The sequence below is a fragment of the Podarcis gaigeae genome (genome assembly GCF_964106915.1).
Source record: "Podarcis gaigeae genome assembly, chromosome: 14".
Taxonomy (NCBI): Eukaryota; Metazoa; Chordata; class Lepidosauria; order Squamata; family Lacertidae; genus Podarcis; species Podarcis gaigeae.
The window spans coordinates 16,153,609-16,175,914 of record NC_139690.1 but is presented as its reverse complement, the minus strand read 5'-3'; the positions used below and the strand labels follow the sequence as shown (position 1 = coordinate 16,175,914).

General features: G+C 46.4%; 1 protein-coding gene across 2 annotated transcripts; it reads left to right on the top strand.

The window, feature by feature from the left end:
- Positions 1–3,938: 3,938 nt before the first annotated feature.
- On the top strand, positions 3,939–21,845 carry LOC310831669 (lamin-B3-like). Of its 2 annotated transcripts, XM_083712681.1 has the most exons (11): positions 3,939–4,442; positions 6,109–6,265; positions 6,802–6,927; positions 8,070–8,240; positions 9,814–9,918; positions 10,064–10,305; positions 12,646–12,874; positions 14,118–14,225; positions 19,712–19,828; positions 20,545–20,643; positions 21,043–21,845. In XM_083712681.1, the coding sequence occupies exons 1-11, from the start codon at positions 4,105–4,107 to the stop codon at positions 21,073–21,075; spliced, it is 1,725 nt and encodes a 574-aa protein (XP_083568807.1). In that variant the 5' UTR covers positions 3,939–4,104; the 3' UTR covers positions 21,076–21,845. The 2 variants fall into 2 exon arrangements, with proteins under 2 accessions (XP_083568807.1, XP_083568808.1); XM_083712682.1 differs by lacking the exon at positions 21,043–21,845 and having other exon boundaries at positions 20,545–20,751.
- Positions 21,846–22,306: the final 461 nt, after the last annotated feature.

The following is a 22,306-nucleotide window of genomic DNA, read 5'->3' as shown; positions in this document are numbered from 1 at the left end:
CCGACTCCCTTTTATTCTGACAACACCCCTGTGAGGTAGGCAGACCGAGAGACTGACTGGGTTTGTGGCTCTGCAAGGGATTTCAACCCTAGCCCAACACTCTAACCACAGCATCACACAGAGAACACAACAGTTCCTCCCCTACAAAAGGGCCAGGCAAGGGGGCAGTTTGGACCAATTACAATGTATGTGGAAGGGTCATAGCTCAGTGGTGGAACATCTGAAGAAGGTCCAGGTTCAACCCCCTGTGCCTCCACGTACATAAGAAGCTGCCTTGTGCTGAGTTAAGCCCATTTAGCTCAGTCTACACTGACTGGCAGGGGCGTCGACTTATAAAAAATATTGGGGGGGCAGGGGCCCATACCGACTTATAAAAAATATTGGGGGGGCCCAAGACCTCCAAATCGCTGCTGCTGGGGGAACGAAAGGGGCGAGCCCCGGGCTGCCCCGACCTTAAGTGAACCTGTGAGGGCCCGCCCTTTGCGGCAACCGATTGGCTGCTGCCGTGGGCGGTGAATATTAATGAGCTAGGGGGAATCCCCGCTTCTCGCCAGCCCCGCGAGATTGTTGATGGGTCGAGAGCCCGCAACCCCACCCCCTCTCTAGATCGGGAGTGGCTTTGTTTTAACTCATTACTGAATGTATTTTAAAAGGTAACTATCGTCAAACAAGGAAAATAAAAAATACCAACATAATTTTGTGATTTTACAAAGCATAATATAACTAATAATCTTCTTAAATTATTGGGGGGGCAGAGCCCCCCCAAACGAATTTTTGAGGGGGCTCGGGCCCCCTCAGGCCCCATGGAGTCGGTGCCTATGCTGACTGGCAGCAATTTTCCAGGATTTCAGACAGGGATATCTGAAGATGCTGGAGACTGAAGCTGGGAGCTTTTCAAGGCATAGCCCTTGTTCCACCACTGAGCTATGGCCCTTCCCCTGGCAGAGCCTTCCACCTGAAACCCTGGACATCGGTCACAACATATATTATGAAGAGTGGGAGAAACTTTGGAAAAAAAACCTTAAATTTACAGCCTGCATAACGTTAAAGGAGAACCTCATGAAGATGTTTTACCGATGGTATATAACTCCTGCAAAATTAGCAAAAATGTATAAAACTTGTAACAAATGCTGGAAATGCAGGGAAAAAGAGGGATCCTTCTTCCACATGTGGTGGGAATGCAGAAAGGTTAAGGGTTTTTGGGAAAGCGTATATAATGAAATGAAGAGTATATTAAGATACACCTTTGAAAAAAAAAATGGAGGCTTTCCTGTTAGGACTAGCAGGAAGGGATATAAAGAATAATGACGGTAATTTTTTTCAATATGCAACAACGGCCGCAAGAGTCCTACTAGCTCAAAATTGGAAACAACAGAACATACCGACGGTTGAGGAATGGAGAACAAAATTGTTAGACTACGCGGAGATGGACAGATTGACGGGGAAAATTAGATATATAAAAGACCAAAGGTTCATTGATGACTGGGGGAAACTTGTGGAATATCTGGATAACATAAGTGAAGGTCAGATAACACTAAAGGTAAAGGTAAAGGTACCCCTGCCCGTACGGGCCAGTCTTGCCAGACTCTGGGGTTGTGCGCCCATCTCACTCAAGAGGCCAGGGGCCAGCGCTGTCCGGAGACACTTCCGGGTCACGTGGCCAGCGTGACATCGCTGCTCTGGTGAGCCAGAGCCGCACACGGAAACGCCGTTTACCTTCCCGCTGGTAAGCGGTCCCTATTTATCTACTTGCACCCGGGGGTGCTTTCGAACTGCTAGGTTGGCAGGCGCTGGGACCGAGCAACGGGAGCGCACCCCGCAGCGGGGATTCGAACCACCGACCTTTCGATCGGCAAGCCCTAGGCGCTGAGGCTTTAACCCGCAGCGCCACCCGCGTCCCCAGATAACACTAGTTGGGTTTAAAAAGGCTCTGTGAAAAAGTAGGAATATGGTCTAAAGAGAAAAGGAAGAAAAGAGAAAATAATGTCAATATAAACTAGGATTTGCGTAAACTTTTCAAATAAGGGCACGGATGATTTGTGGGGAAGCTGAAGGAAGTCTTAAAGAAAGAAATTTGTGATAACAAGATGTAAATATTTTTATTTTTGTTTGTTATGGTTTAAAAATCAATAAAAAATTATGTTTGCAAAAAAAAAAAGACAGAAATCCTGGACAACCGCTGTGTTGTGTACAGAGTTGAATAGGATCCAAAATGCACAGTCTGATTGGTCCTAGAATAATAGGATTCAGAATGCAGCAATCTGATTGGTCCTAGAACAATAGGATTCAGAATGCAGCAGTCTGATTGGTCCTAGAACAATAGGATCCAGAATGCAGCAGTCTGGTTGATCCGCAGGAGCCACCCAATCCAACTCCAGGTGGAAGTGAATCTGCAACCTGATTGGTCTACAGGAGAATCCCGGAATTAGCCATTCACATGGGGCCCATTGTGTAAATAATATATATACAGTGGTACCTCGGGTTACATAGGCTTCAGGTTACAGACTCCGCTAACCCAGAAATAGTGCTTCAGGTTAAGAACTTTGCTTCAGGATGAGAACAGAAATCGTGCGGCGGCGGCGGGAGGCTCCATTAGCTAAAGTGGTGCTTCAGGTTAAGTACAGACCTCCGGAACGAATTAAGTACTTAACCCGAGGTACCACTGTAAAGCAGACATTTCGGGGGAACTGGCATTCCTCACTACTGAGCTGAATAAAGAGCATGAAATCCACACTCGACTCCGAGTATATTTCACGCTGCCAGTCAGTGCAGCTTACTAGTTCCCCTGTGTTCAGACGTTGCTTTCTCTTTCTCTGGCTGAAGGGTTCTTGTCTTCAGAAGATCATTGCATGCCCCCCCCCCCCCAGCCTCTTCTATTTTAACAGATATGCATGAATCAGCAAGCGACGTTTTCTGCTAACTGCAGCGGCGGATCAAAACTGTCCTTAAAGGAGCAGCTCCAGTTGTACCCGGAGGGATAAAAGACGGGCGGCGGCCCAATCCTCAGCTCCTAAAATATAGGAGATTGCCATCCTAACCCTCTTTACTTGAGAATAAGCCCCTGCTGCATCCAAGAAGGCTCACCTCTGAACACACACCACCCTCCCGCTACCCAGCAAAGTTATGAATGAGCAGACCGAAGAAGGCCGCGCCCCTTTCCCCGGGGCTCGACTTCCTTTTGCTGCGCGCTGATTGGACAGAACGGGAAGCAGTGAGAGTTCTTGGAACGCCGAGGGAGAGAGGTTTGGAATGGACGCCGGGCACAGAAGTTGAATGGATAAGCCCTGCAAGGGTTGCCCGGATGCCCTTAGCTACAGGATCCACTCACTGCCCTTCTTCTCCCTTTCAGGCTCTGGGCAGCCCCGCCCCCGCCTTTCTGTCCCCTCCAAAGCGCATAAACCACCAGACAATTCTCCTTGCAGCCGCTACCAGCCTTCATAATCAATATAAAGCATTGTTTTCGCAAGCGCCTTAGGTGTTGATCCTGCACCTTTATTTTGTTAGAGGGGTTTATTTTGCATAGGTGTCAACCTTCCCCTTTTTTTGCGGGAAATTCCCTTATTTCAGCGCCGTTTCCCGCTGCTATCCCGGATTGTTAGATATCCCGTAGACTGATTGCGGGATATCTAACAGTTGACAGCTAAGCTATCCCTTATTTTCGAGGCAGCTGATCCGTTATTTTCAAGTCTGAAAGTTGATAGCCATGGTTTTTTCTTCTGGTGGCAGACGACAGAACCACGAGACCGGTGCAAAACACTCAAACAAAGGTTTTATTACAGCTATACAAAAACAACAAACACAAAGCTTTGGGTGTCCCCTCTCTCTGCAGGCAAATTCAAACTGCAACATCTCCTCCTTTTGTCATCATCACCAGCTGTACCTAATCAGCCTAGAAAAGAACTCACAGAAACACGTCTTAAAGTTAAAATCAGCTTTGCAGAATGAGTCCCAACTTATTTACCCCACGCCCTTCCTGCAAAGCGCGGCAGCGCATATATATATCCTTGGCCCAATTCTTATTCCTCTGCTTAACGCCAGGCGAGGGAGGGGGTCCGGCCGCCGCTTGCAAGAGTGCGCGGCGGGGTGGTGGTCCCTGCAGCTCCGATGGCTTCGCCGGACAGCGGCCTGGGCGGCGACAGCTTCTCTTCCCCGCTCCTGCCCGGCCCGCGGAGCAGCCTGCAGCAGGAGCTGCGCCAGCTGAATGACCGCCTAGCCGCCTACATCCAGCGCGTCCGCGGCCTGGAAGCCACCAAGACGGCGCTGCAGCTCCGCCTGTCCGCATCCGAGGAGGGCAGACGCCGCGAGGTGGACGTCTTACGGAGGGCCTACGAGAGGGAGCTGGCCGCGGTGCGCGAGGAGCTCCACGGGCAAGTCCGGCAGCGCGCCGGTCTGCAGGTCGAGCTGGAGACCCTGCTCGAAGAGCACAGGCGGCTGCTCGCCAGGTGAGTGTCCCTAGAGGGCGCGCCATCCTTCTTCCCGGATCTCGCTCTCTTTTCTTCTTAAAGCAATGGCTCTTCTTAGTCCATAGATTTCCAGTTTTCTGAAGTTAAAGAGGTTCATGGGTGGAGTCGGTGAGGGGGAAGTCGCCCCCCTCCTAAATCAAGTAATTAAATAAAAATACTTAACTAAAAGCAGAGATTGTAATAGTAATAATAAATAATTTATTATTTATACCCCGCCCCAATCTGGCTGGGTTTCCCCAACCACACTGGGGAGCTAATAATAATAATAATACCTTTATTGTCAATGTACAACCTATGTTGTAATCATTCATCTTGGTTTTATTATTGCTTGTAAGCCGCTCTGAGCCCGGCCTGGGCTGGGGAGGGCGGGGTATAAATAAAAAAAATATTATTAATTATTATTATTATTATTATTATTATGTACAATGAAATTAAGTGAGCCTCCCTCCCTCCCTTGTGGGGTGCCACAAACACTCAATCTCATTGCACTCTGTGTGCTTGTCGCACAACACACCAACGCCGAAAGTCAGTTGCACTATATTACAGTGGTACCTCGGGTTAAGAACTTAATTCGTTCTGGAGGTCCGCTCTTAACCTGAAACTGTTCTTAACCTGAAGCACCACTTTAGCTAATGGGGCCTCCCACTGCTGCCGCGCCGCCGGAGCACGATTTCTGTTCTCATCCTGAAGCAAAGTTCTTAACCCGAGGTGCTATTTCTGAGTTAGTGGAGTCTGTAACCTGAAGCGTCTGTAACCCGAGGTACCACTGTATTTTCCGTTCAGCAGCCTAACAGCCCACGGATAGAATGTTAAAAACACCAAACATTAAAAGCATCCCCAAACAGGGCTGTCTTCAGATGTCTTCTAAAAGTCAGAGAGTTTTTATTTCCTTGACATTTGATGGGAGGGCATTCCACATGGCGGGCGCCACTACTGAGAAGGCCTTCTGCCTGGTTCCCTGTAACTTCTCTTCTTGCAGGGAGGGAATTGCCAGAAGGCCCTCTGAGCTGGACCTCAATGTCCGGGCTGAGTGATGGGGTGGAAACGATCCTTCAGGTATACTGAGCCAAGGCTGTTTAGGGCTTTAAAGGTCAGCGCCAACACTTTGAATTGTGCTCGGAAATGTACTGGAAGCCAATGTAGGTTTTTCAGGACCGGTGTTATGTGGTCTCGGAGGCCACTCCCAAAATCCAAAAGGTTTTGACAGATTGTTCTGAGCACTTAGGACTCAAAGGAAAGTAATTTAAAAGAACTGTTGTTGAGACATCTCATTCCGAATCTGCTAGACAGAGCCAGACAGAGGATAATGACGTGTGGTTGCTACCTGCCAGCCCCCTAAAATAAATCCTCGCTATGCCCATGGATTTGTGCTTTTATTGTGTGGTCTCATTTTCTTGCTCTGAACTACTATAGGACGAAGGCTGGGGCATATAGACCCATAGAATGGTAGAGTTGGAAAGGGGTTCCAGGGTCATCTAGTCCAACCCCCTGCAATGCAGGAATCTCGACTAGATCAGGTGGCTGTCCATCTTTCACTCTCCCTCCTAGCGATAGAGCTTGTGATGTCTAAATTTGATTCAGACATGCTAAAAGCATGTTGAGATGCAAAGCCTCCTGTTTACACTTGCAACCTGCTTGTTCTCAGGAATTCTAAAAAGGAGAATGATTTAAGCCTGGCAGTCGCTCGTGTGAAGGACCTTGATGCTCAGCTCCACTGCAAAGAGGCCGAATTGACGACATCCTTGAGTAGACAGCAGAGCCTGCAGAACCATCTTCAAGATTCAGAGCATGAAATCGGCTCTGTAAGGGTTTGTTCTGTAAAATCTAAACCGTCCTGCTGAAATGACGAAGGTTGTTAATAGATATTCAGGTCACAAGTAAAATGTTCTGTTATTTTGGGGTGTATTTTGAGAGGTGAGAAGTTCCAGGGGCAGCAGGGCTTACCTGAATTTGGAAGGTCACCGGGGGCTTATGGAGCCTTGTGATATTTAAGGGCTTCTTGTGCTGTCTGGTCACTGCTGTCGCACTCACCTGATGTCCCCTCCACAACTGATAGGAGCTTGGTGAACAATAGTATGTTATATGCCTAAGAACAATGACATTGCACAATATCAAACCTGCAGGTAATAAGAGTAACATAACCCTAATTGCAGGCTTGTAATCTAAATGAACACGAGGAAAAGGGAAGGGAGTATGAGAAGACTGATTTTGAGTTCTGTTAAAACATGTTGGCTTCCCAAGGTTCTCCTTTTGGGCTTATTAAACACTGTAGCTGAACAGGAGTCTTGGAAGTATTTAAGGGTAGCACAAAGCATTTGCTAACTTTCTCCTTTCCTAGCTCAAGGTAATGGTGAATGATTCCAAAAGCCATCTTCAAAATGAGATGTTGAATAGAACGGATAGAGAAAACCAAATGGAAACCCTGAAGAAACAAGTAACATTTCTAAAGAACATCCATGAAGACGTACGTACTTCTGCAGTCTTAGACTTCCTTAATTCCAGCTGCCGTTTAATTTAAAACACTAAAATTAAGGTCAACAACTTGGTGAAATAGTTTAATTTTAGCAAATCCAATAGGGGAGGGCCAAAAATGATGATAACCCTGCGTTACTCTGTTTTATTGTTCCTATTTTGCCCCTCTCCTAGCATGAATGGGATAAACAAACCAAAGAGCATTGGCTTCCTGTTGTATCTGAACCAGGGTTCATGGTTTGTTGCTCTCTAATAAGCAATGATCAGTAACTCTAGAGAAATAAGCCACAAACCCGGGTTTGGATGACATACTAAGACAAACCATGGCTTAGGTGGTAGCAGTTTATCAGGACCAGAGGAGAAACAAAGTGGGCACAATCTTGTCTCTGGGAGCCTATGGTTCTGTTAAGCCATGGTCTGCATTACATGCAAACTGAAGTAGTGTGTTGTATTCCATTCATTTGTGCCCCACGGGAGACAGTTGCATTTGCAGAAGAAAAGAGAAATACAAGGAGCAAACAATGGAGGCTCCAATGTTAATTGCATCTAAAGTTACTGTGTGCCTCTTTTAATTGCTCTTAATGCGCCATGGAAGGACGCGGATGGCACTATGGGTTAAACCACAGAGCCTAGGACTTGCCAATCAGAAGGTTGGCGGTTCAAATCCCTACGACGGGGTGAGCTCCCGTTGCTCTGTCCCTGCTCCTGTCAACCTAGCAGTTCGAAAGCACATCAAAGTGCAAGTAGATAAATAGGTGCCGCTCTGGCGGGAAGGCAAACGGCGTTTCCATGTGCTGCTCTGGTTCACCAGAAGTGGCTTAGTCATGCTGGCCACATGACCCGGAAGCTGTACGCCGGCTCCCTCAGCCACTAAAGTGAGATGAGCTATGCAACCCCAGAGTCGGTCACAACTGGACCTAATGGTCAGGGGCCCCTTTACCTTTACTAATGCGCCATGGATGATCAATTTCAGGCGACAGTTTAACCGTAAATAAATGTTGCATGTTCTTTATTCCAGGGCAGTACAGTACTGGTACTCTAATTTGCTTGTCTGCTCAGCTGAAACATACCTTTGTTTTTAATGCGGAGCTTCTCAAATCCTTCCTCCCGGCTGTATTTACCTTCTCTTCCTAGGAGCTAAAGAACAAGAAGCAGATCTACGAGAGCAGGATTCGAGAAATCGAGTCTCACCATCACCAGGAATTGGAGAGTAAGCTGTTGAATGCTTTCAGAGAGTTCAGACAGAAACACGAACAACAGATTTGCGCCTATAAAGATCAGGTGCAGCAAAACTTCAGTGCCAAAGTGAGTGGTTTGTCTGTCCATACTGCTGATTGGAATGGGATGTCTTGCTGTCCCATCGTTCTTAGTAGAGACCTGATCTCTTCTTGTTTCTTATGGGCAGGTCCCGAGTAGGAGTGGCACAATTAGAGGCTGGGTTTTCACTTGCTACCTTATGCTGATAGGATGTCTTCCAAATGGTGGAAGGGGAATGCAAAGGAAAATTACTGGTCTTCTAAGAGTTGATGGGACAAAGGCATGTTGGCTCCTCTCAGTGGATTCAGTGGGAATTAATTCGGACTGGATGTGCATAGCTTGCTTCGTTAATTACTGTATTTTTTGCTCTATAAGATGCACCACACCGTAAGACGCACCTAGTTTTTGGAGGAGGAAAACAAGAAAAAAAATATTCTGAATCCCAGAAGCCAGAACAGCAAGAGGGATCGCTGCACAGTGAAAGCAGCGATCCCTCTTGCTGTTCTGGCTTCTGGGACAGCTGCACAGCCAGCATTCGCTCCATAAGATGCACACACATTTCCCCTTACTTTTTAGGAGGGACAAAGTGAGTCTTATAGAGCAAAAAATACGATATATGCTAAGATACCTTTCCCCAGCCTGTTTCTAAGGGGATGCTGTATTTTGGTGAAACCCCGTTTGCCTCAGTTTCCCCAGCTCAGCATGTTACCTTCCCATTGTGTCCTCCTCTTGACCCCCTTGGATAATTCTCCTGCATACACCAGTCACAGCCAGAAGCATTTATTTTTAATACTAATTTACGTATTGCCTAACCTTCACCTTAAGGTGAACACCTGGAACAATATTGTAGAACATGCTGCCTAAAATGTGTTGGGGAAGGGGGGGCGTTATTGAGTTGTTTTTGTTTTTATTACGTATTTTGTGTTTTTATGTTGTGTTTTTATGTTGTAACTGCCCTGAGACCTGCAGGAACAGGGCAGTATGAAATTTAATAAATAATAATAAAAGTCATCTGAATTGGAAGGAATAAGGCCTAGAATTGTCTAATAATAATAATAATAATAATAATAATAATTACAATACAATACAATACAATACAATACAGTAGGTAAAGGGACCTCTGACCATTAGGTCCAGTCATGGCTGACTCTGGGGTTGCGGCGCTCATTTAGCTTTATTGGCCAAGGGAGCTGGCATACAGCTTGCGGGTCATGTGGCCAGCAGGACTAAGCTGCTTCTGGCAAACCAGAGCAGCGCACGGAAATGCCGTTTACCTTCCCGCTGGAGCGGTACCTATTTATCTACTTACACTTTGAGGTGCTTTCGAACTGCTAGGTTGGCAGGAGCAGGGACCGAGCAACAGGAGCTCACCCCGTTGCGGGGATTCGAACCGCTGACCTTCTGATCGGCAAGTCCTAGGCTCAGTGGTTTAACTCACAGCGCCACCCGTGTCCCAATAAATATAGTAGATCCCATTATTCCTCCCGAAGGAGCACAGGGTGGCAAACCTGTGTTAAATTGAACTGTTATTCATGTGTGTGCACAGAAACATGTTCAAATTAAAATGTGCAGTCCTGCTTAGCTTTTTCTTTTCTTTTTTAACCCAATACTATTTTCACAGATGGAAAACATTCAGCGTTCTGCAGCAAGGAGTAGTGATATCACCAAAGCTGCTGAGGAGGAGCTCAGAGAAGCAAAACTGAGAGTTGATTCTCTGATGTCACAGGTAAAAGAGGTGCTGGAAACCAGGTAAAATGACGCCTACCAGGAGAGGGAAGAGGCTCTTAAAAGGTCTTTGGGAAATAGAGGTCTCTGCTGGTATGGCTCTGTTCCGCTGTGCCTAACAGCAAAACCTTTCTGTGAAATCTAAGGTTGCTACGTTGGAAGCCAGGAATGGAGATTTGGAGGCCAGAATTAGCGCGTTGGAGAACACCATTCTCCACGAACAAGGCTCATCGAAGAGATGCCTAGCTGAGAAGGACAGGGAGATGGACAGAATGCATCAGCGTATGCAGGCACAGCTGGAGGAGCATGTGAAACTGTTGGAAATGAAGATGGGTCTGGACCTGGAGATCAGTGCATACCGGGCAATGCTAGAAGGAGAGGAAGCACGGTGAGCTTGGTGACAGAATTCTGTTCTTGAAAGGAGGCTTTCTTTACTTTTTTTTAATAGAACAGGAGCTGAACTTCTTACCAGTATTGGCTCTCATGGGCAAAGGGCTCTTTAACTCCCTCCTGCCCAGTATGAACAGCAAGAGGAGCTTTTCTGCACCTTTTACTGTACATTTCAGCCACACTTTAATACCCTCTAATGTACCAGCTCCCAAAACCACAAGCAAGCTGGAATGAGCAGCTGATGTCCATAGTAAGTGATGGGGCTATTCAAAAGGGAGCTGGTTTTCGCATTGGGGAGGAGGGGGTTGAAAGAGCCCTTTGCCCATGTCTCTCCCCCCTTTTAAATGATATTTATTAAAATTTCAGAAAAAGGTTACAAAAGTAATAAAAAGGAAATAAAAAGAAAACCAAAAATACAAAATACAGAACAAATGAAGACAATTAAAAATAAATCCCTCTTTCCATGTCTTACTTTTCATTTATTTGTTTCCTGACCTCCTCACACCTCCCTTTTTTGTATTCCAGTTCTAATGGTTAATTCAGCAAATCCTTTCCCTCTTTGTTTTTATCTTATTTCTTTATCTTAACATATTATAGCCTTATTTTTTCATCTATTATCAATCTGTTTTTACATATTCCTTTTTAACATTATTACTAAAGCCGCTTCATTTCATTCCAACATCATTTTAACACTCATTAATTTTACAATGTTTCTGTAGATATTCTTTAAATTTCTTCCAATCTTCTTCCACCAACTCTTCGCCCTGGTCTCGGATTCTGCCAGTCATTTCCGCCAATTCCATATAGTCCATCACTTTCATCTGCCATTCTTCCAAAGTGGGTAGATCTTGTGTCTTCCAATACTTTGCAATGAGAATTCTTGCTGCTGTTGTGGCATACATAAAAAAAATTCTATCCTTCTTTAACACCAATTGGCCAACTCACATGGTTGAAAGCAACTGTGGTGCAGTCTCGGAGTCAAGAGTGGATTTCATGCTCTTTTCACTATCCCTCTTGTTGTTCTGGCTTCTGGGATAGCCATGCCAAGCCTCTTCAGGGCAGGGGGAGCGTTCCTCCTGTTGCCCTGAAGAGGCTTCAGCGATAGCTGCGCAGCCTGCATTCGTTCCATAAGACGCACACACATTTCCCCTTACTTTTTTGGAGGGGAAAAGTGTGTCTTAGAGTGAAAAATATGGTATATATTATCTCCAGTATCGGAGGCCATGTCCCTCTAAAAACCAGTTGCTGGGGAACACCAGCGCGAAAGGCCTATTGCGATCAGTTCCCGCTTGCGAGCTTCCCACAGACACCTCGATTGCCACCGTGGGGAGTTTGGTTCAGGAGCCAAGTTAGACCAGAAAGACCTTTCTTGACTATCATGCTTTGTCGGGGGCTTTAAAACAAGACGTTCAGCGAAGATGCAAATAATGGATTTGATCGTTAACCACCTTGCAGAGCTTTGCCTCTGCTTCCTAGCAAAGTAAATGATTTTCTGGCTGAGCTGCCTTGCAGGAACGTTGGGCTGTGAAAATGCCACTCAGAGTTCCCTGGCAGAAGGGCAAGATACAAAAGCAACTCACCAAGTCCTCTGTATTGGTGTCCTCCTTACTTGCCCTTCCGATCCTGCAGCAGCCTGTTATGTGAGCCCGGAGAAAATGCACAATGTGATGATCTCACAGCACAGGGGAGTATCACTAACCTTACAGGGGAGATGCCACTTTGCAGGCAGGGCAGCTTTGTGCCAAAGGTTATGTGTAAGCATCATCCGTAGCGACCTCCCCGCTATCTCTTGAACGACACAGATTTGACTTCATGACGCATGGTGGTGTTGTTCTTTAGTCGTTTAGTCATGTCCGACTCTTTGTGACCCCATGGACCAGAGCATGCCAGGCACTCCTGTCTTCCACTCCCTCCCGCAGTTTGATCAAACGCATGCTGGTAGCTTCAAGAACACTGTCCAACCATCTTGTCTTCTGTCGTCCCCTTCTCCTTGTGTCCTCCATCTTTCCCAACATCAGGGTTTTTTCCAGGGAGTCTTCTCTTCTCATGAGGTGGCCAAAGTATTGGAGCCTCAGCTTCATGATCTGTCCTTCCAGTGAGCGCTCCAGGCTGACTTCCTTCAGAATGGATAGGTTTGATCTTCTTGCAGTCCATGGGACTCTCAAGAGTCTCCTCCAGCACCATAATTCAAAAGCATCAGCCTTCTTTATGGTCCAGCTCTCACATCCATACATCACTAGACACCACGGGAATGGCCCAATGTCAAGAGCAAAGAGATTGAGACAGGGTGTTCTGCCATCAGCGGCTGCCTAATTTGAAAGGTGACTTTGTTTTGTAGGTTAAGAGTGCCCAGGCCCGGCTCGGAAAGTGTTGGAATAATGGCAAGCACCAGTCTGGGCAGCCCCGTCCTCCCACGAAGGAGAAGGAGGAAGCGGGCACTTTCGGAACGCCAAGTCCACAGCGTTTGCTTCAAAACGGTCCAGCATGCATCATCTTCGGGAAGTATTTCCATAGAACATATTGACAAAGAAGGACAATTTGTCAAAATCAGAAACAGTTCTGATCAGGTATTTTTTACATGATTTAACTCCTTGGGATGAATGCATGGTTAGTGTAGCTGGCAAATTTGTGTCCCCCCAAAACTGGGTGCCATTTCTTTACAAAGCAGTTCTGGGCTGACCCTCGGCTTGACCCTCCCCACCACCGATCTGCCTCTTCATTTCCCACCAGTAACTTCCTAGCCACTTTTATTTTCTCTCCCCTACCCCACCGTTCACCTGGTTTTAGACTAGTACAGTAGTACCTTGGGTTACAAACGCTTCAGGTTACAGACTCTGCTAACCCAGAAAGATTACCTCAGGTTAAGAACTTTGCTTCAGGATGAGAACAGAAATCGTGCTCCAGCAGTGCAGCGGCAGCAGGAGGCCCCATTAGCTAAAGTGGTGCTTCAGGTTAAGAACAGTTTCAGGTTAAGAACGGACCTCCGGAACGAATTAAGTACTTAACCCGAGGTACCACTGTGAACATGGATCTGGAATCCCCCTGGGGGTGGGTGGAATAGAAGTTGCCCAGGAAATAATAATAATAATAATAATAATAATAATAATAATAATAATAATTTATTTATACCCCGCCCTCCCCAGCCAAGACCGGGCTCAGGGCGGCTAACAACCAATAATAAAAACAAGTTGATTAAAATACAATTTAAAAGATTAAGATACAACATTAAAACATTAGGATACTGTCTCTTCAAAGGAGGAGAAAGGAAAAAGAAAGAGGGGGAGGGAATCAAACTGATTCTAAGCCAAAGACCAGGTGGAACAACTCTGTCTTACAGGCCCTGCGGGAAGAAATCAGATCCCTGGTCTCATGAGACAGAGCATTCCACCAGGCCGGAGCCAGTGTTGAGAAGGCCCTGGCTCTGGTTGAGGCTAATCTAACTTCCTTAGGGCCCGGGACCTCTAGGGTGTTGCTATATATGGACCCTTAAGGTCCTCCAAGGAGCATACCAGGAGAGGCGGTCCTGTAGGTATGAGGGTCCTAGGCCTATGATTAAATATCATACTTGATGGTCCCATCCTACAAACAGCCTCTTCCTAACATTTCTTTGCAGTTTCCAAGGTTCCTGAGAGAAAAGGGAGGTGACGATAGATAAGCTTCCTCAGGACGCTTTAATTAATTGCACAAAACTCAATATCCCAGTATATGCTTGAACTCCTCCCAGAAAATAATGAGACTGGAGGCTCTTAAAAGGCAAAAAGTTGCTCAAACCCAGCAGTCTAAAACTGTTAAGCACTGCTTTCCTTGTAGGAGCAGTCACTAAGTGGGTGGACCACAAGAAGGCAGCATGGAAACCAGTCTGAAATAATGTACGAGTTTCCTGCTCGATGTACCCTTGGGCCTGGTCAAGTACTTACAGTGAGTGAAAATCTTCTCTTCTTCCCCTCTAAACTTTAAAATGTCAGTGTTTTACTTTGCTTCCCCTTGTAAGAATATTGAACACACCACCTAATGTAAGAATATTGAACACACCACCTGAAACTGGCTAAGTAACCAAGATGGATGAAATACCTGCTTATATACTCTACAGTGTTTTGGACTTGCTTAAAACAATATTGTACTGTGCCACTGGCATTATGTACATGGCATTTTTCTGAAGAACAGGTCTGGCAGATCTTTGGCCTATGGGGCTTATAAAGAGGGAGGGATTTGAAAGAAGCAAGGGAGGTGGTCTCATGGAGAAGTTCTGGGACTGGAGGCAGTTGAAAGATGGCTGACAAGGGACAACAGGTGAAGCTTTTCTAAGTAATATGGCGGGAAGCAGGCTCGGCAAAACTGTTTTAAATTCCTTCTGCGAGCCTTAAGTTTTGGGAGCCAATATTGGATGATACACCTCCCAGAACCAAATTCCATGGGGGGAAAATCCACCTGGACTTTTAACTCCATAGGCATTAAATGTTTGTGTTGATAGTTTGATTATATTTTCATTCAATGCCTGCTGATCCATTAGAGATGGATATCGAAAACCACAAAACCCAGTTGTTTTAATTTCTATGGTTCTGATCCAGTTCTGGTGCATGCAAATAGTGGCTCCAGTTGGAGATACCTATCCATATCTTCATCATAATTCCAACAGCGAGTTCATTGGGACCAGATGTATATAAGTTTCAAGTACAGACTCCTCCGAGCTGGAAAGCCCACCACCTGTCCTCTTGACCCGTGCCCGTCTTGGCTGATTAGACGAGGTGCGGGCCCCCCTGGGGGATATCATCAATTTGTCCCTTGGCACTGGGATATTCCCAGGGGAACTGAAGGAGGCAGTGGTGCGCCCGCTCTTAAAGAAAACATCATTAGATCCCTTAGATCTATCCAATTACTGCCCGGTTTCAAATCTTCCATTCCTGGGTAAGGTGATTGAGAGAGCGGTTGCTGAACAGCTTGGTAGGTTTCTGGATGAAACATCTGCTCTGGATCCATTCCAGTCTGGCTTCCGCACTGGTCATGGGACCGAGATGGCTCTGGTCGCCCTAACAGATGATTTCCGCAGGCAGCTGGATCGAGGCGGGTCGGGGATGCTGATTCTTCTAGACCTGTCAGCAGACTTCGACATGGTTGATCACGAAATCCTAGACCACTGCCTTGCCGACGTGGGGTTCCAGGGCACAGTCCTTCAATGGCTGCACTCGTTTCTCTCTGGTCGGGGACAGAGGGTGGTGCTGGGGGGGAATTGTCATCGCGCCACTCCTTGGTGTGTGGAGTGCCTCAGGGTGCGATACTCTCCCCGATGCTTTTTAACATCTTTATGCGCCCCCTCGCCCAGCTTGTCCGGAGTTTTGGGCTGGGTTGCCATCAGTATGCTGATGACACCCAACTCTATCTGTTGATGGATGGCCATCCTGACTTGGCCCCAGACACACTGACCAGATGTTTGGAAGCTGTGGCTGGATGGTTACGTGGGAGCCGGTTGAAGTTAAATCCTTCGAAGACAGAGGTCCTCTGGCTGGGACGGGACAATATGGGATTGAGGGGGCAACTCCCATCTCTTGCGGGGGTGCAATTAGTGCCAACACCGTCCGTAATAATAATAATAATAATAATAATAATAATAATAATAATAATAAATTTATTATTATTTGTACCCCGCCCATCTGGCTGGGTTTCCCCAGCCACTCTGGGCGGCTTCCAACAGAGATGAAAAATACACTAAAATGTCACATATTAAAAACTTCCCTGAACAGGGCTGCCTTCAGATGTCTTCTGAATGTCAGGTAGTTGTTTATCGCTTTGACATCTGATGGGAGGGCATTCCACAGGGCGGGCGCCACTACCGAGAAGGCCCTTTGCCTGGTTCCCTGTAACTTGGCCTCTCGCAGTGAGGGAACCGCCAGAAGGCCCTCGGTGCTGGACCTCAGTGTCCGGGCAGAACGATGGGGGAGGAGACGCTCCTTCAGATATACTGGACCGAGGCCGTTTAGGGCTTTAAAGGTCAGCACCAACACTTTGAATTGTGCTCGGAAACGTACTGGGAGCCAACGTAGGTCTTTCAAGACCGGTGTTATATGGTCTCGGCGGCCGCTCCCAGTCACCAGTCTAGCTGCCGCATTCTGGATTAGTTGTAGTTTCCGGGTCACCTTCAAAGGTAGCCCCACGTAGAGCGCATTGCAGTAGTCCAAGCGGGAGATAACCAGAGCATGTACCACTCTGGCGAGACAGTCTGCAGGCAGATAGGGTCTCAGCCTACGTACCAGATGGAGCTGGTAAACAGCTGCCCTGGATACAGATTTGACCTGTGCCTCCATGGACAGCTGTGAGTCCAAAATGACTCCCAGGTTGCGCACCTGGTCCTTCAGGGGCACAGTTACCCCATTCAGGACCAGGGAATCCTCCACACCTGCCCGCCTCCTGTCCCCCAAAAACAGTACTTCTGCCTTGTCAGGATTCAACCTCAATCTGTTAGCCGCCATCCATCCTCCAACCGCTTCCAGACACTCACACAGGACCTTCACCGCCTTCACTGGTTCTGATTTAAAAGAGAGGTAGAGCTGGGTATCATCTGCATACTGATGAACACCCAGCCCAAACCTCCTGATGATCCCTCCCAGCGGCTGCATGTAGATGTTGAAAAGCATGGGGGAGAGGACAGAACCCTGAGGCACCCCACAAGTGAGAGCCCAGGGGTCTGAACACTCATCCCCCACCACCACTTTCTGAACACGGCCCAGGAGGAAGGAGCGGAACCACTGTATGACAGTGCCCCCAGCTCCCAGCCCCTCAAGACGGTCCAGAAGGATGTCATGGTCGATGGTATCAAACGCCGCTGAGAGATCCAGCAGAACTAGGAAACAGCTCTCACCTTTGTCCCTAGCCTGCTGGAGATCATCAACCAGTGCGACCAAGGCAGTTTCAGTCCCATGATGAGGCCTGAATCCCGACTGGAAGGGATCCAAATGGTCCGCTTCTTCCAGGCGTGCCTGGAGTTGTTCAGCAACCACTCGCTCAATCACCTTGCCCAAGAATGGAAGGTTTGAGACTGGGCGATAATTGGCCATTGTGGCCGCATCTAAAGATGTTTTTTTAAGAAGCGGTTTAATAACCGCCTCTTTCAGTGGGTCTGGGAAGGCTCCCTCACGGAGGGAAGCATTCACCACCCCACGAAGCCCATCGCCCAGTCCTTCCCGGCTAGCTTTTATAAGCCAGGATGGGCAAGGATCCAGGAGACAGGTGGTTGGCTTCACTCGTCCAAGCAGCCTGTCCACATCCTCGGAGGTAACAGATTGGAATTGATCCCACACAACTTGACCAGACAGGACTCTAGCACTCTCCCGCCCCGGCCCTGCTCCCACGGTGGAGTCTACTTCTTCCCGAATCTGAGCGATTTTATCTGCAAAAAAATTTGCAAAATCATTGCAGGAGAACATGTGGCCCGTACTGGGCCCCGATGTTACAGGTGGTTCCGCTAAATTGTGAACCACCTGAAAGAGTCTCCTGCTGCTGTTTTCTGCAGATGCAGTAGAGGCGGTGAAGAAAGTCTTCTTCGCCGTCGCTATCGCCACTTGGTAGGCTCGACGTTGAGCTCTAACCTGTGTCCGGTCAGATTCGGAATGAGTTATCCGGAATGAGTTTGGGTGTAATCTTTGATACCTCCCGCTCTATGGAGGCGCAGATTACAGCTATAACAAAGGCGGCATTTTTTCATCTCCACCAAGCTAAGCAGTTGGCCCCTTATCTCTCTCGCCCTGACCTAGCCACTGTGATCCACGCGACGGTCACCTCCAGACTGGATTATTGTAACTCGCTCTACGTGGGGCTGCCCTTGAGACTGACCCAGAAACTCCAGCGGGTGCAGAATGCCGCGGCGAGACTCCTTATGGGGTCTTCGCTGTGAGATCACATTCATCCGGTACAGGTTTAAGGTGCTGGTTTTAACCTTTAAAGCCCTATACGGCCTAGGACCCTCATACCTACGGGACCGCCTCTCCTGGTATGCCCCACAGAGGAACCTACGGTCTGCAAATAAAAACATCCTGAAGGTCCCAGGCCACAGAGAGGTTAGGCTGGCCTCAACTAGAGCCAGGGCTTTCTCGGCCGCGGCTCCAATCTGGTGGAACGCTCTGTCACAAGAGACTAGTGCCCTGCAGGACCTGACATCTTTCCGCAGGGCCTGCCAGACAGAGTTGTTCCGCCAGGCCTTTGGCCAGGGCACAACCTGACTTCCTCCTCTGGCAACCTGCACAGAATTTTGCTTAACGGTTGCCATTAATTTGATTTTAATTAATTTTTATAATGAAATGTTTTAGAATGTTGGATTATTTGATTGTTTGATCACTTGATTGTTGTTAGCCGCCCTGAGCCCGGCTTCGGCTGGGGAGGGCGGGATATAAATAAAATTTATTACTATTATTATTATTATTATTATTATTACTACTACTACCACTACTACTACTACTACTACTATCCTTTCCCTTTGGGGGAACAATGGTGGTGTTTACACTTGCTTCCACAAAGGTAAAATTAAATTCCTGTTGTAACCACCTTCCCCATTCCACTTGATCAACATAGCTAGAGGTTTTAGTACAAACAAGTACATTTTCTTAAATAACGACAAATTAAGACTATGTCTATATTATACTAGCATGGATCTGTGGTTTGGTTCCATATCAATGCACGGTTAAGTTTGAACATAGTTTCTAAAGTAAGTAACTATAAATACAAAATAAATATCACACACAGGAACTAAAAAAGGATATAGAACTTTTCTTGCAGAAATACAAATTATTCAATGTGCTAATACGAATGGAAGTTAAAAACATTGTAGCTATTGTATAAGGGATTATGATTAAGATTGAAATGTAATTGGATTAAACAAGATTTTGGAAGCAAAATTAATTTTTCTTACCTTGAAATCTAGCATGCGGGAGGCCACCTAAAAAGTATAATTGGCTTATCAATTGGTTTATTTTTGAATTGTAATTGTAATTGTAGAATGTGACTTATATTGGATATATGTAATTAAAAACTAATAAAAAATGTTTACCAAAAAAAGAAAAAAAAGTTTGGACACAGTTGCTGATCCAGTCATGTTGCTGTAATCAATATTGTCAGAATGCCATTATATCTGCCTGGCATTTGATGCCACGGACTTCTCCCCACAACTGCCTTTTGTTAAAGGCTGACACTTCCAATGATATCACTTGCACAGCCAAGTTTGTAGAGAACTTACAATAATCTCATCCCAGGGTTGATGTTGCAATGAATCTGACTGGTGGGTGGGGAAGCATTGGACAATTTCCTGTGCAAAGGTGCTCTTTAAGCATTCAAATATGAAGATGATCTTCTTCTTCTTCTTCTTCTTCTTCTTCTTCTTCTTCTTCTTCTTCTTCTTCTTCTTCTTCTTTTCTTTGAAGATCTGGGGTGTGACAGAAAGTTCAAGCCCAGCTCCTGGTATGCTTATCTGGAAATCCCCCAAGTCAGTGAGAGGTGGAGACAGCTTTAGGATTGTACTTTTTGACTCTGCTGGAAACGTAAGTACCATACTAACATGTCCTTGCTACAATTTGATATTGTTCTTGAGTTTTAATCAGCCTTGTAAATAAGCCCACAAGTTAGTAGCCTGGGTCCCCCCCCCCCAATTTACTGTTGGCTGGCAGAGGAGATATACAACTGGATTCCTCCAGCAGCACTGTCCTGCATTTCTGTCCTGAGTGCAGAGGAGGAATGGAACACTAGCCTAGAATCCCATGTACTCGTCTGCCTGCAATTCCTTGTTGCCTATGACTATTTAACTGCTTAAATATATCTCTGGTTTTGCACGATTTGCCATGTTTGATGGAGAAGGGCTTCTACCTTCTGCATCGAGCAAACACCTTTTCGCTCTCTTTTTTTACAATCTGTGTGTTTATTTGTACATAGCCCTTCGCCAAATGGTCCCAGAGCAGATTGTAAGAAGTGTACACTTGACAAAATTAAAATTTACATTGAAAATTTATACAGTAGAAGCACAAAACAGCAGTGTGCAGCGTTTAGTATTTCTTGTTCAGACAAGTGGCAGAGACAGAATATTAATGTGTTTCTCTGACATTTTATGGTTATTTTCCATAGCTTGGTAAGTTTTCCGTTTCCTTTTTTATAATTCTTTAATGTGGTCTTCATACAGATGCTTGCTGGTGTTTTATTCTTGTGTCCAGAGAATGATAGTTATTGTGTGCCTAATGAATTCTGTAAACAAATTACCTTGCAGCAAATGGCAGAAGGAAAACTCACTTACGTAGATAGAGGAGAAGGTGATGGAGAAATGGAGGTGGCTGCTGGGGAAGAAGGAATGGAGCGTCCTACTCAGGCAGGTTTCCTACGTAAACTCCAAAACTGAGAAATGCCAAATACTTGTATTCGTATCCAGCTGAGTTGAGCTGTTGCTGTTGCTTTTTAAAATAGTCAATTGATGCAAAGCACATGTTTCTCCTGACATGCCACATAGATGCTGTTTTTTGAGATGGCAATCTTGTAAACCTTTACAGATAACTGAAGAACCAGGGTTGTTGCTTTGGCTCCAGCCTAGCTGTAACATTGACCTAGCTTAGCGAGAGAAGCTCTCAGCATTCTCAAAAGAGTTTTCTGGGCCTGAATGCGCAGCAGAACTGCCGTTTTTAGGTCTAATCTCCTGGCAAATTTTATAAAGCAAATTGGACCTAGCTTCATGTTCATCTCTTTCCCTCCTCCTTGCCCACCCTCTCTCCAGCGAAATGAAAGTCGGACCTGCCTCATAATATAGCCGAGAGAAGATGGTGAGCATCTGTGGAAGCTTCCTCCAACCAAAATGGTGCTCTACGTATATGAAAGTGGCAACCTGCAGAAAGAGACTCTGTTCAGCGTAGAGCCTTACTTGAACTGAAGACTCCCTAAATGGGACAGGGCAATCCAAAGTGGGCAATGGCAGAGGAACCCAGGGTGGAGGAACCACCAAACCCAAAGTCCTTGTCCTAGCAGGGTAGAAGTTTTTGGGAGGGGCATCCCCCCCTTTAGTTTTGTTCCAGTTGAGGCCAGTTAGAAGAGAAGTCTTCTAAGTATAGCAGGGCTAGGGCTGGTGTACTTCTTCTCCCCCAATTCCAGAGTTATAGGGAGGGGGACGGAATTCACTGACGTACCTTGTAGTGCCTCCAGCTTTCCTTCTCCACTGCCTGAGCTCTGACAGAGGGTCAGCTGCAAAGAGGTACCTTCTGTGAGTAGCCCTCCTGCTCGTTCCCAGGGACCCAAGGATTATTTATCGATACCATCTTGCTCATCACAATGAGTGAAAAGACACCGTTTCTGTTTATTTCTTTACAAATTATTAACTGCAAATTATGAAAAGCCAAATTATGAATGGCATTGTAATCAGAGTGATTTCTTCCCAACTCTGTAGTGTCAACGCCTGGAGTTAGCAGACTTGTTGAAGTCAGCTGTAAAATATGTCTCAAATATGTTTAGATTTGCCTTGTATGGGATATCAAATATTAACATATGTAATACCTTAAACTGTGGGCAATAAACTTGATTTAGGCTGTGTTACCAGCATGAGTTTGACCAAACTGCGGGAGGCAGTGGAGGACAGAGGTGCCTGGCGTTCTCTGGTCCATGGGGTCACGAAGAGTCGGACACGACTAAACGACTAAACAACAACAACAAAAGGGCATCTTATGTAAACGAACAGGGGTGCTACCTACACCCACACGCACCAGCATATCTTCCCTGCGTACCCCCCTCCCCCTCCACCAACCGCTTCTCTCAATTAACTAAATCCACTGTCTTCCCTTTAGAGTTATTTCTCAATGGCTCATCTGGGCCACCTGCCTCAGTCTCTCACCTCTCTTCCCTCCAGCACTGCAGCAACAGTTCTCGGAACATAACATCACCATCATTTGGCTGTTCCCACACTGTGTTTGCTTGGCTGCAAACTGCTGTATGACGACAGCCTCACCTTTTTATTATATGCAAGATATAAACACACAGAATAACTCTTCTCT